The sequence below is a fragment of the Puccinia triticina genome, chromosome 5A, assembly GCF_026914185.1.
Source record: "Puccinia triticina chromosome 5A, complete sequence".
Lineage (NCBI taxonomy): Eukaryota > Fungi > Basidiomycota > Pucciniomycetes > Pucciniales > Pucciniaceae > Puccinia > Puccinia triticina.
The window spans coordinates 1846547-1859807 of record NC_070562.1 but is presented as its reverse complement, the minus strand read 5'-3'; the positions used below and the strand labels follow the sequence as shown (position 1 = coordinate 1859807).

The 13261-nt window shown below is 43.7% G+C and overlaps 3 protein-coding genes across 3 annotated transcripts; 2 read left to right on the top strand and 1 right to left on the bottom strand.

The window, feature by feature from the left end:
* Positions 1 to 1028: 1028 nt before the first annotated feature.
* On the top strand, positions 1029 to 4119 carry PtA15_5A217 (uncharacterized protein; the record flags this gene model as incomplete). The annotated part of the gene is made up of 18 exons (XM_053168954.1): positions 1029 to 1150; positions 1228 to 1286; positions 1388 to 1405; positions 1498 to 1561; positions 1663 to 1672; positions 1736 to 1762; positions 1882 to 1967; positions 2063 to 2086; positions 2194 to 2216; positions 2267 to 2315; positions 2394 to 2529; positions 2639 to 2736; positions 2818 to 3014; positions 3106 to 3116; positions 3185 to 3221; positions 3313 to 3620; positions 3737 to 3795; positions 3897 to 4119. 18 exons carry the CDS (start codon positions 1029 to 1031, stop codon positions 4117 to 4119), a joined length of 1551 nt encoding a protein of 516 aa, XP_053020199.1.
* A 2709-nt stretch (positions 4120 to 6828) lies between these two features.
* On the bottom strand, positions 6829 to 9342 carry PtA15_5A216 (uncharacterized protein; the record flags this gene model as incomplete). Its single annotated transcript, XM_053168953.1, has 5 exons — positions 6829 to 6987; positions 7054 to 7607; positions 7653 to 7913; positions 8382 to 8521; positions 9188 to 9342. 5 exons carry the CDS (start codon positions 9340 to 9342, stop codon positions 6829 to 6831), a joined length of 1269 nt encoding a protein of 422 aa, XP_053020198.1.
* Positions 9343 to 10627: 1285 nt separating this feature from the next.
* Positions 10628 to 12590, top strand: PtA15_5A215 (uncharacterized protein; the record flags this gene model as incomplete). Its single annotated transcript, XM_053168952.1, has 2 exons — positions 10628 to 12475; positions 12540 to 12590. The coding sequence occupies 2 exons, from the start codon at positions 10628 to 10630 to the stop codon at positions 12588 to 12590; spliced, it is 1899 nt and encodes a 632-aa protein (XP_053020197.1).
* Between the last annotated feature and the right edge of the window lie 671 nt (positions 12591 to 13261).

The following is a 13261-nucleotide window of genomic DNA, read 5'->3' as shown; positions in this document are numbered from 1 at the left end:
ATTCTTTTCATGTTCCACACTTGCTTTCTGCCTATTCAACTTTCTCTGAAAAAAAGAATTAAGCTTGCAAGAAAAACTTGTGTTTTTTCAACTTTTTTAAAAAATGACAACTTTGTTTTTTCATTTTTATTTTATCACATTCATCTTTTTAAGCCTATTTTGAACCATCTCACTGGAAGGAATGACTTGAATTTGGTGGGGGAGATTCTAGAGTCCAAAAACGTGTGGTGGATACAATTGTCTACCCACTGTACATCCAAAAGTGTTTTTTTCCTTGCCGCTTTGAGTTGTATGTACCCAATGTCACTTTTTTTCTATGCAGCAACCGAATGAACTTGGCATTGCTTGGCTACATTCAAGTTCTCCCGGTCTGCTGTTCCGTGCCATGTGACTCGATAGCTTGTCAGATCCCAAAACAGCAACTCGGCCAACTATTTAAATAAATACATGAAAAATATGGTGATTTACTGGAGGACCTCCCGTCGGCTAAAACAATTGATCTGGAGGGAAAGGCCAAACCTTACGGGCTGGTGAAAAGTGATCGAGATCAAGTTTTCACCAGCAAACAAGGTTTAGTGCCTCCCGCTAAATCAAGCCATTTAGGCGACGGGAAGTCCTCCACTCTGACGTGGAGGTGTTTGGGCTTGGTGGGCAGCTCCCCTTTGGAAGCAAGATTCCACGAGTATAAAGTTTACTAAAATTGTTCATAAGCAAACAAACCTTCTTCAAATTAAATACATCGCATTCGCAAGCGTTTTCGTAGGTTTTGGTGTAACGTAAACTGTTTGGACGGCCACGGGAGCAAGCCCATCATGATGGGGGCTAAAATTCATATCATGACTGCCGCAATCGTCAGAGTATAATTCGAAATTAGCACATATCGTGAACACCCCAGAACCCGCCACCTGACTCCGGAATCAACATCTACTACTTATGTACATCGTCCCTTCAAGCAATAATTATCGGAGTTTGAGGTTGACACTAACATATACTTATCAAAACGCAGCCAGCTTTCTCGCACATTCCTCATGACGAACGAGGAAGAAAAAGCAATCAAGACGAGAAAAGCAATTGATCTCAAAGAGAAGTCTGAAATATCCGATGCCAGCACCTCGCTAGAAAGGCGCGCATTACTCAAGTTAGACCTGTTGTAAGTGAAGCCCCGTCTCAACGATTAGCGTTACTCAAACTTCCAAGTGTTAATGGCCCATTTCATTCTGATTCCAGTATCATGCCCATGGTGATCTCATGCTTCTTCTTTAGCTATCTGGATCGGTCAAATCTTGGTGAGCTGATTGCAGATTGAGATATAGTGTTTTTGAGATCGGCTTTGTCAATTGGTTTGTAATACTCATTCAATTTTTTCTCCCTAACACCGAAAACTCAGGTAACGTGCGAATCGTAGGTATGAGGTCACCCGGGCAATTTGGCTCGCAGAGGATCGTTGATTGAAGAGCTGACCAGTGCTATGTCACTTTGCCTCGAGTGCAACACTAGGTCTTCAAAAAGACCTGCAGATGAGCGACTACGATTTCTCCATGGCCTTGACTGTGACTTTTATGTAAGAAAACGCACATCTGATGAATTTATGCAAGAGCCTAGAAGTTCTATGGATCACTAATTGGGCAAATCTTCTCTCCACCTTTTTCACCACGCGCACAGACCCTACATAGTTGAGCCAAATTTTCAGTTTGAAATATATAAAAGATGACAGATTGACTTGTTTTTTCCGCAGCTTGTGGAGCTTCCTGCAATGTTAACGGTAAGTGGTCCTAGGCGCTCATTCTTTTGACCTTCTCAACAAGTAGAATCCTCAGCTTTTATATGTACTTTCTTTGATCTCATTTAGTTTATACTCGGCTTACCCCTATTGAATCAAAGATGCGCAGAATTGGTGCTGGAGTTCAAATTCCTCTGACTGTCATCCTCTGGGGATTGGTGACTTTCCTTCATGGTTTTGTTAAAAGGTCAGTGCCTCGTTGATTAGATATGCAAACTGTTGGTCATGCTTCAGGGAAGTTTCTTTTGCATGTGTATATCAATTATCCCGGAATGTTATCAGCTATAGTGGATTGTTAGTAGCTAGGTCAGTCAAAAAACATCTTATCGTGGCAGAAAGAAGAAGAAAAAGTAGAACGGAAAGTCAACAGAATAGCGCTTATATCTTACGCTTCAATATCATCCTGGTCTTAGATTCTTTTTGGGCTTGGTGGAGGGTGAGTAAAATCAATGTATTTTGGCATATGATTGACTGCTCTTTTCAAAGGCGGCCTGTATCCCGGACTTGTGCTCTATCTATCGATGTTTTACACCAAGTAAGTATAGCGTATAGGCCTTGGTCCAAAGCGTAATCTGTTGATTTCATTTTGCTGACAAGACTTATAAAAACGTAGGACCGAGCTACAGCTTCGAATTGGCTTGTTTTTCAGCACAATGTGTTTATCTGGAGTGGCTTCAGGATTATTGACCTACGCGATCGTCAAGCTGGATGGACGTGGGGGACACACAGGTTGGAGTTGGGTTTTCCAGGCAAGTCTTCCAGTTTCGATTAGAAATGTACAAACACGGCACACCTGGAAATCATTTGAGAAACACTATTCGGTTGTTAACTTGGATTTTTACTTTTAACTACGCGTAGATTGAGGGTTTGGTTACGATAGTTTTTGGTATTATTAGCTTCTTTTTAATGCCATCAAGTATCAAGAGAATGAAACTCTTAACAAACGAAGAAAAAACGTAATGCCATCAATTTTCCCCCTTTTCCGCGGTTAAAAAAGCTTAGAATGATCTAACGTTGCACTTTCTCTCCTCGTCCAGCATTCTTATCGAAAGACTTGAGAGAAACGTGATGACCAGCCTCGCTTCCTCAGCGATTTTGGATGAAAATCATCCCGCCAAGTCCACGAGTCAACAGGTCTGGGAAGCTTTTAAAAGCCCACGTGTTGTTATGTTGAGTATTGCTCAGTTTGCGTCTGCAAACAACATCGCCAGTCTGGCTTATTTTACACCTACAAGTCAGTGACATCTTTCTGCTTGGCTTTCAGTTCTCACTTCATGGATTTGCTGACAAGAGTCTTTTCCATACAAAATCGATTGCACTCTCAGTTATCCACTCAGTGATTTTCCATTCAGAAAAGTCCCGTCCCGCTATTTCCGACTTACTTCATGTTCAAATCTCTAAAAGTTTGGTTACTCACCAACAGCCACTCAGCTTTATTCTGGTATGCATTTCCTTTTTGCAAATTCATCATGCACATCTGAGGCCCCTGACTCTCTTTACTATCATCATAATACGCCACACAATAATCGCAGTACCACCCTTGAGTTTGGCATTTGTTACCGTCTTGGGCGTCTCGTATCTATCGGATCGCTTTCAAGCTCGAGGCATGGCGACTATATGTTGTGCGACAGTTTCAGCTGTCGGCTTTGCAGTGTTTTACGCTTCGAGTGATTATCGAGTGCGGTATGGTTCGCTTTTTATCTGCTCGCCTGGTGCGTATGCTGTGATGCCTACCTTATCAGCTTGGGCGAGCAACAATAGTGAACCCTACAAGCGCAAAGCGAGCACGATTGGCCTAGGGTCTATGTCGGGGGCCATGGGTTCATTACTCAGCGCTTGGGTGAATAAGTTTTTTTGTTTCTATCGATGAAGTTGATCATCATTGGTCTCTCCAAGTAGAGGAACTAATAGGTCTGTTTGACCACATCATATTTCCGATTCTCACTTGTGCCTTAGATTTTTGTTCTCGGGCGCCCGCCAAGGTATCATCTTCTGACGGGATTGAGCTTAGCATTGTGAGTTCAGCCCAGCATAATCTTTTCAGGACCCGACGCGTGCAGTCTCATCTTCCGGAAAAATGAGTTGTCTACATAGCTGATCATGCTATTTTTTACAGCGGAGGAATTCTCATTATCGTTGGTATCCTCAATATGATTTGGCTGGGCCATGCTCAAAGGAACAAATTATACAAAAGAAACAAGCTGCTTGAGAAGTTTACTATTCATAATTTAGAAGGTTCTGCCACTCAAGTCGAGAGTGGCCAAGATCAAGATTTGTTATCTGCACAATCTTGGGACCATTTAGGTGACCAACATCCAGACTTCAAGTATACATATTGATCAAATCGCATATATTTACATTTTTTATGGGTCAGCCTATGGCCCCGTTTGGAGCCGATATAATCCGGGCGATATATGGCCCCGTTTGGCTGCCACGTTATACGTCATAAATGGTTGAATTTATGACGCGCGACCCCCGGGGGTTTCAAAGTTTTGGTGGCAACGGGGGGCGAACTTTGGGTCGCGGCATCATAAATTTAACAATTTATGACGTATAACGCGGCAGCCAAACGGGGCCAGTTTTTTTGCCTGACATCCTATGTGACATCTGATCAGGTCTGCCAAAACTTGATCACATGTCACAAAATTCCAGATTATATCACACAATTATAGTGGCTCCAAACGGAGCCTAAAGGTACTCCAAAAACTTACTATGTGCACTCCACGTTTTTGGCTTTGGGGGGATGATACTCCAAAAAACTTGGAGTGCTGGGATTTTGAGTCTTGTGATGGGCACTCCATTTTTGTTGGAGTAAAGAACCTGGCAATCAATTTACCAAAATAGGGAAGTGCGGCTAGATGCACTCAAAAATAAAAAGGAGGGAATTCCCAAGCACTCCATCCTTTTAACAAAGGACTTTGGCTTGGCACTCAAGTAGGTGCTAACTTGACACAAGCCCCCCCCTGATGGCAGGCTTGCTGTGGCAGGCTGCAAAGCAGCCCCTGCTGCAGGGAGAGAATGGTGCACAAAGTCAAAAATTTGGCTGAGAAAGAAATCATGAATGGCTGAAGGAAAAATACTTAGCCTCACCCAGCCTCCCCCTCAGCTCCGGTGGACCTGCCCCAGATTCAAAATATACTTCTGTATCTCAGCTTCCAAATGGTGCTGGTCTCATCTCCTCAATCCAAACCATTCTCCCTGTACAAATCTTCCAAAAATAAAAATAAAACAATGAAGAAATGTATGGTTCAGTTGTGGATCTTGGATTCACAAACCCACAGATATCTGCAGATCCTACACCTGCAGCCACTCAATTTTTACATTTTGTGGCAGATAGGATATCCAATCTTTCATAGTATCAGAAAATCCAAAAATGGATCTTCAGAGCAATGAAATATCCTTCAGGATTCCTTCAATCAGTTTTGGAGTTTAGGCCTCAATGAAATAGGTGAGGGTGTGTACCAGTCCTGCCACAATCAGATCTCTCTGTACATATTTTGTTGATTGTGAAATTGTGTTTTGGTGTTTTTGGGGTAAAATTTTTCCTTTGACTACCAGCTGTCAGAAATCATTCATCAGCCTCTCCTATGGGCTTGCAGAGATTACTCCAGGTGGGGTCCCCCGGACACTTCATTTGAAAGGCTTAGTTAAGCTAGATTAGGTGCAATATTCATTGGAGTGGGCTCCAAATCTCCTCTTTTTTGGAGTGCCCATATTAAACACATACCCAAATTATACAGCAAAGCACACAGGCCACTCAATGGCCAAACATTGAGTGGAGTACATCCATGCCAGGGTGCTACCCCACATGATGGGGGGCACAGGCGGGTCATTGAGTCAAGATGTTTGTCCCCCCCCAATGACCGGTCTGGAATGGTCATCAAGAGGTGTTACTCCATCCAATGACCAGAACAGAACAGTCATTGATAGGAGAGGTCACTCCACTCAATGACCAAATCAGAGCAATCATTGAGTGGAGATGTCAATCCCCTCAATGACCAATATGGTGTTCACACACCAGCCCAAAAGGGAAGGCAATGTGCACACAATATTGCCATGCTCAATAAATGTTGATACCAAGGTATTTCAGACGGTGTGGTAGACGGAAAAGTGAAAAATCAAAAGTTTTTTCTCATACATATATTTACTCACCCTAGGCTTCAAGATACCACCAAATGGACCTCATAAATGGATTCTACAGCCAATTTTACCCCTATTCACCACTGGAAGCTGTTGGAGTGGTAGCTTGCAGGATAGATGATTTTATTACATAGTAAGAAAATCATGTAGATGTACTATCTACCAAACACTGTGACAGTTGTTGCATTTGAGAACTAACTACATGTCACAACATCCCCCCCCTTGACAAGAAACTGGAAACAGATGAAAGAGAGAGAAAAAAAGAAAAAAAATGAGTGGATAGGTTGGAAAGACAAAAGAATTATTGACCGTAACCTTGCACAATCTTGCCACACCTCTTGTGCGCTGATTTACCAAGCGCCTTTTTCAAAACATCAGCAATCTGTTCTTTACCGGGTATCCATGTGAGACAAGTCTTCTTTTTGAAAAGAGCCTGGTTTGTGATGTAGAAGTCACGCTCAATGTGATGGGTCCGTTTGTTTGAGGCGTCTTCACATCCAATTTTGACGGCCAACTGATTGTTGCAAAATATGTTCACAGTGAAATTTGCCCCTATGATGTCGTAGAGAAGATTCCGGATCCAGAGCGCGTGTCTTGTTGCATGTCCAAGGGCCATATATTCCGCCTGGCAAGTTGAGCTGGCCACTGTGACAAGCCTTCTTGAGACCCACATGATAGGAGTTCCGTACAGGCGCATAATCACCTCATGCGGCGATCTTGAGTTTGGTCCTCCCCAGTTGGCGTCAACAAAGCATTCCACTGGCGATTGGTCTGTCTTTCTCGGTTTGATGTGGAGCGGTGTATCTTTTGAGCTAGCAATATAGCCTAGGAGATGCTTCAGCCCTTTCCAATGGAGTGTTGATGGCTTGGCGGAGAATCTTGCCAGATAATTAACACTATACGCCATGTCAGGTCGCTTTCCAACTGCCACGTAACTGAGGCTCCCAAACAATAGAGAGATAGTCGGAACTGTTAATCCCATCTACATCATCTTCTGTGTTGGCTGTGTATCCCTCCAGCAGAGGGCTAGAGTGTAGTGTTGCTCCGTCCCAGCGTTCCGTAAGAATCTTTGTGATGAGATTGGGTTGCGTCAGTTCAAACCCTTCAGCAGTCCGCTTGATTTTAACACTGACCATGCTCTTGAGGCCTTCTTCCAATTTAATCTCAAGACTTCCTTTGAGTTGTACTTCTAGTTGCTTGAGTGCGGCGTCTGATGATCCCGTCACGATTCTGTCATCCACATGTACCCAGATGATGGATCGATCTTTCTTGTTGCTGAGAGTATACACGCTAGAGTCATAGTAGCTAGAAACATAACCCAAATCGGCCAGGGTTTCGCTGAGATGTTTCCACCAGCAACGTGCAGCCTGTTTGGTGCCGTACAGAGCGCGTTGTAGTAAACAAGCTTCACCAAGGTTCACGTCAAGCCCTTCAGGCGCTTGAACCCAAACCTCCTCATCAATGGGAGCGTTGAGGTAGGCGGCCACAAAATTGAAGTTATAGATAGGCCAGTTGTTCTTCGCTGCAATGGTGAGAAGAACTCTCATTGAGGTAAATGTTGCTGTTGGTGCGAAGGTGTGAGCAAAATCGGTTCCTTCCTTCTGGTTGAAACCCTTTGCCACATATCTAGCTTTGAACTTGATGGACCCATCCTTGTTTATCTTCTTCGCAAAGACCCATTGAGCTCCTAGTTTTCAACGATTTGCCGGCAGTTTTTGGATTTGCCACACACTTTTACGGCGCAAGTTCTCTAGTTCGGTATCAATTGCAAGTTTCCATTGCGCAGCTTCCTCGGAGCGCATGGCCGCACAGAACATCATTGGTATTGAGTCAGAATCATCAGCACAATCTTGTTGGCAAGCGTCAACAGCCTTCTCTTGCTCAGCCACCTTGATTTCTTCTGTGAAATCGTTGAGTAGGAGAAGGTTGGATGTTGTATGTTTGTTGTTGCCCATGATGGTCTTTGAGCCAGATGGTGGAGCTGGCTCCGGTGCTGTTGAGGATGTGACGGAGGGAAGTGTGTTGCGTCCGAAATCCGCCCAGGCTGATGAAATGAGTTTCTTGCTCTTGGGAAGCCAAAAGTTCTAGCCTTTTGATTCTGGGAGGTGGCCAACAACAAGTCCTTCAACTGCGTGGTTGTCCAGTTTTTTTTGCTTCTCTGGAGCAACAAGAACATAAGCACAAGAACCAAAAACTCGTGTCCTGTCAAGTTGAGGTTTCCCTCCAAAGAAACACTCATATGGGGTCTTCTCCTTTGTAATTTGATTTGGTATTCTGTTCAGTGTCCATGCGGACCACATAAACGCATATCCCCAGAATTTGCGCCCAAGCTCGCTGTCATACAGCACGCTCCTTCCCATTTCGGATACCGTTTGGTTGTAGCGTTTGGCTGCCCCATTTTGAAAGTGGTGGTAAGGAAGAGAGCGCTCAGCAACAATGCCTTTGTCACTGAGAAACTTACCAAGGACCTTGGAGTCAAATTCACCCCCATTGTCCGATCTGAGGACCTTGAGTTTCACATCTGTTTGATTCTCCCATTGAATGATTGTTTCCATCAATATAGCCGCTGCATCCGCTTTTGCCTTCAAAATCTTGACTTTGCTGTATGATGTGAATGCGTTGCAAATAGTGAGTGTGTATTTGCCACCGGTCATAGTAGGTGTATCAAAAGGTCCCATGAGATCTACACACACAACTGATAACTTAGCTAGGATCCTGTTAGTCGGGCCTAGCGCCGTCGTTCTGGTTGCCTTGCAGATTGAGCATACCAGACATTTGATGGACCCACTTGGCATTGACGAAGGAAGTCCATACCCAAGTTGTAGTTTGACCAACCTCCTGATTTTCCTCAAACTAGTGTGTCCAAAAAGACAATGCCAAAACAATAGTGTCTTCTCATCTGCGGTCAAATCCTCAGCAGTCCACGTGAATTGACTGTGCTCAACGGCAGCAGGAGATTTAAAAACAGTCTGTGCATTTATTTCAAGATTGATAGGAAGAAAACAAGGTGAAACAAAACAAGGGGCATTGGATGTAAGAGCCCGTATGGGTCGCGCAAGTGGCCAGGCGTTCTTCAAGGGGTCAAATTTGCTGTGCAGAAGTACCCGGCCGTTACTAGAGAGCAGATCAATTGAGTCAAAATTTCCGTTGATCCTGAAACGGGCTTTAGCCTGTTTGAAAGCTGCTATGGAGAGGAGGGTCAATTGAGCACACTCAAAATAGTAAACTCCTCTAACAGCGATGGTTGTTTGGTTCATCCCTGCAAACTTCAAAGTACCCGTGCCTGTTATGAAGTCGCATGCACTGTCAGTTGCTACTTTGACAGCAATAGGTTGATCCAATTGGGCAAACCTGTCTCTGGTCACATTGTCTGAATCACCCGAGTCGCAAATGACCTCTTGACCCTGGTGGTCTAGGGACATCTCGCGTTGTGGTAAGCCAATCCTGATCTACCCAGAAAACCAGCAACCATCAATCACAAGGCTGTCACACCTCAAGACTAAATCCCATACCTCTGGCCCCCTTGTCAGCAAAGCCCAAGGTCCTCAACATCCCCACTCAATGGTCATACCCTGGATAATAGTATTCCCTCTTCCCACACTCCCCCTCTCTTGGATAAACCCTCTCCCTAGTCTCAAACATCTACCCAGATCACATGTTACCCCCTTCTTCTAGTGTTTCCTTAGAACCATGTGCTCAAAGATGTATAAGCAACCTTGAAACCCTTCACCCTCCAAACCCAACATGATACACATTATACTAGACATAGCCCCAAACCCCACCTAGATTATTTCTCCCTGAAACAATTCCTGAAACGCTTCCTGAAACGCTTCCTGAAACACCTAACTCCTCCTATCTTCAATCCCTAGATGGCTTCTTCCTGAAACACTTCCTGAAACGCCTAACTACTCCTATCTTAGATCATAGAATATTCTACCCCTGTTATGTCTCACATATCCCCTCCTCTAACTAGGAAGATTGAAACATAGCCCCCAGAAGATGGCATCATCCCCACCCACTATTAAACCATCATGTGACTCCTTGACCCACTACTCTGACCACATGGCTGTTTCATCCTATAGAAGTATAATGTTCTATGCTTCCCTCCAGGTTATCCTTGTTTCCTCATGGCTCCTCTTTCTTGTGTATATAAACTGGGTTGTTTTCCTCTTCATTTGTTCCCCATCAGATCCTGTCAAAGTAATTCAGATCACTGGTCACCTATCATTAGCCTTGCTTATGCCAATAAATCAGATTGGACAAGCTTGTTATCTGTGTACAAAATATTAGATTAGTAGAAAAGTAACCCTCAAGACATACCTCAAGAATCCTCTATAGCCACACCTTTCCATAAGAGTCCACACTCTTATATCTTTTTCTTGTTCCCAGAGAGGCAGCCCATCAAAGCACCATTCCCTCTCCAGCTCTATTCATCCCAAGAGTAGTTCCACAAGTGGTGTCCCAACAGTGGCCTGAAGATCTTCAGTTTTCAGTCTTACTTTTGGAGTACTAGTCTAATATATAGTTAAAGATTAGCTAGTGCATTTATTAAACTTCACATTTTAACAAATCTACATACCTTTACAGATTTCCCTGACAATATCCCAAGTTCCCCAGGATTATCTACCATCAACCCTTACTCCCATCAATTCACAGAACAAATCCTCATCTCCTTCTATCCAGTCACTTACCAATCAACCCTTAAGTATGGCTAGGCACTTTAGATCCAACTCTCAGTCCCAATACCTACCTAGAACCACCTTGGAGTCAGCCATAGAAAGATTTTTCATGCCTTCATTTGTAGGATTCTCCAGAGAAGCAAACCTTGGTCAAATACCTACTACTGGAGGACAACCCAATCTTGAATCAGCTCACATCAACCCTGGATACACAGGACAACCCCAGCAAGAAGCCCATGGCTCCACCCACTTTGGGGGAAACAACTTACCTGCAAACCCTGGACCTAATCAATTTGTAAACCCTGGACCTACTGAACAACCCTGGAATGGAAATTATGCCCCTGCAAACTCTGGAGTCAACTATCCTGGAAACCCATACCTACCAACCAATCCTGGCCCCATGAGGAATGCCAATCCTCCTAGTTCTGGAAGCCCTGCCTTGGACCCTCTCCCTGAACCATTTCAACCTGTAGCAGGCCAGTCAGCAAGTATCTCTGCAGCCCAAAATTACCAGATGGGAACCAACACTAGCAATCCTCACCATTTATTGGAAGCCAATATCCAACTCCCAGCCTACAACCCAGAACCTTTTGGAAGAAAACCTGTCAAGATCAAATCCATGGCCAAAGGCCTCTTTTTTGATGGTTCCAACATGGAAATCAGTAACTTCATCAAGAGGCTAGAGAATGCTGCTCAACTGGATGGTGCCCTAGGATGTGATATAGCCATCCAAATTACTGTCTTCTTGGAAGGAGAAGCCCTGATCAATGAGGTTCAGGAAATGACTGAACAGGTTGGCCATGATTGGGAAAAGCTTAAACTGAAATTAGTCCAAAGATGGGGAAAAATGTTACCTCTCCTCAAGTACACCAGGAATGATTTGGACAAGCTCCTTTTTACTACTCAGGCCAAAGGAATCAAAACTCAGAAGGAATTCCAGGACTTCAGCATCAAGTTGGACAACCTGGTAGCTTACCTATTTAGGTGTCAGCATATGGCTAGTGCAGAAGAAATAAGACATGCAGTACTCAACTGTGTCAGCACCCCTATCAAGGTATCAGTCTGTAGGGAGCTCCTCAGGGATAGACAAATGCAAAGCTCTGTAGATGGTTCCCATATTCTCCCTCCTTACCTAGTCATTATGCACTACATCTCCAAGGAATTCAAGACCCTGTCAATTTTGGAGGAAGAAACAACCCAGGAAAAACCCTTAGGAATTCAACAGCCTGCAAAAATGAGTCAACAAAACCAAACTCAGGATAAATCCATGGATCAACTCACTAGGAACCTTGCCAGTTGGAATGTCCAAAAGCCTTCCCCCTTTATCTCTTCCAGTCATGTCCCCTACAAACCAGCTCAATATGAGAGGGACCCTGCAACCCTGAAGTGCAATTACTGTCATATGATGGGCCACACCATGCATAGATGCAACCTAGTAAACCTGGATGAACTCAATGGCCTCTACAAGAAAGAAGGGAATACAGTCAGACTCCCTGATGGATCTCAAATTCCCTGGGACAGGAATACCCCCTACAAGGCAACTGTGGACCAGTTTCACCAAGCAAAGAAGCAACCAGGAGTTATCCACTTACCCTCTGGAACACTCAACCCAAATGCACAAGCAAGTAACCTGGAACCTCAGGTATCCTTTGGAATAATAGAGCACATGGACCAAGATGTGGAAGCCTTGATGATCAGTTCTAGAAGATTACCCTTGGACTCAATGCTGAAGATCAAAGCCAATAGTGGCGACCTGGAAGATGAAGCCAGCTCCCCAATTAGATTTATGACACCTTTCATGCCAAAAATCACTTCCCAGGTCTTTCAAAATATTGGAACCTCAGAAAAATTGGACAACACAAGAGCAGAGCAATTAGTATCAGCCAGTGGAACCAATGAAGAAACTTCTATCCCTGAGATTCTCTCACCAAACTCAATAGTTAAAGAACCTCCAGATACTCTATTTGCATTTGAAACTAAATTGGGATTAACTGAAGAAGAGGCCACAGAAAATATCAGCCAAAATTTTACCCCAGAAGAAAATCACTCACCATACTCAACCATTGCTGCTACATCTGAAGAAAATAAAACCTCAAAAGAACCCACCCTTGGATGTTGCCAATCCTTATTTCTAGAAAATTCTTGCCATTCAAGTCCACTACCCTTGGATATTCTGGGATCCCAGGCACCTTTTATAGATAGTAAAATAGACTCTTCCTTGGAACAATTCCAATTAATTTCCACTCAGAATTTTGAGCCCATTTCTCTTTCCAACCAATCCTCAGCCAAATTCAAGACCTACATTTTCCAGAAGGATCCTGGTAAACTTATAGACCAAATATCTTCATCACCCTCCATCTCAAAGAGATCAACCTTGGATTTAGTAGGAAAACCCACATTGGAATTTGGTCCACCTTTTTTTGAAGAAAATTGTTCCCAGCCAAACTTGCCTTCCTCAAATGATCATGGTGCAAATTTATTCCTAGTTGATGAAACCTCCATTGCCCACTCAGCCTCCATTTGTATTTTGGGAAGACATGTTTTCCACAAAAACCCTGGTAAACCCACAGAAAGAAAATTGGAATTGGCCTCTCTAACAAACAAACCACAGGAATCACATTCTCTTCCAACTCACCAGTTTATCCCTAATCAACTTGAATAT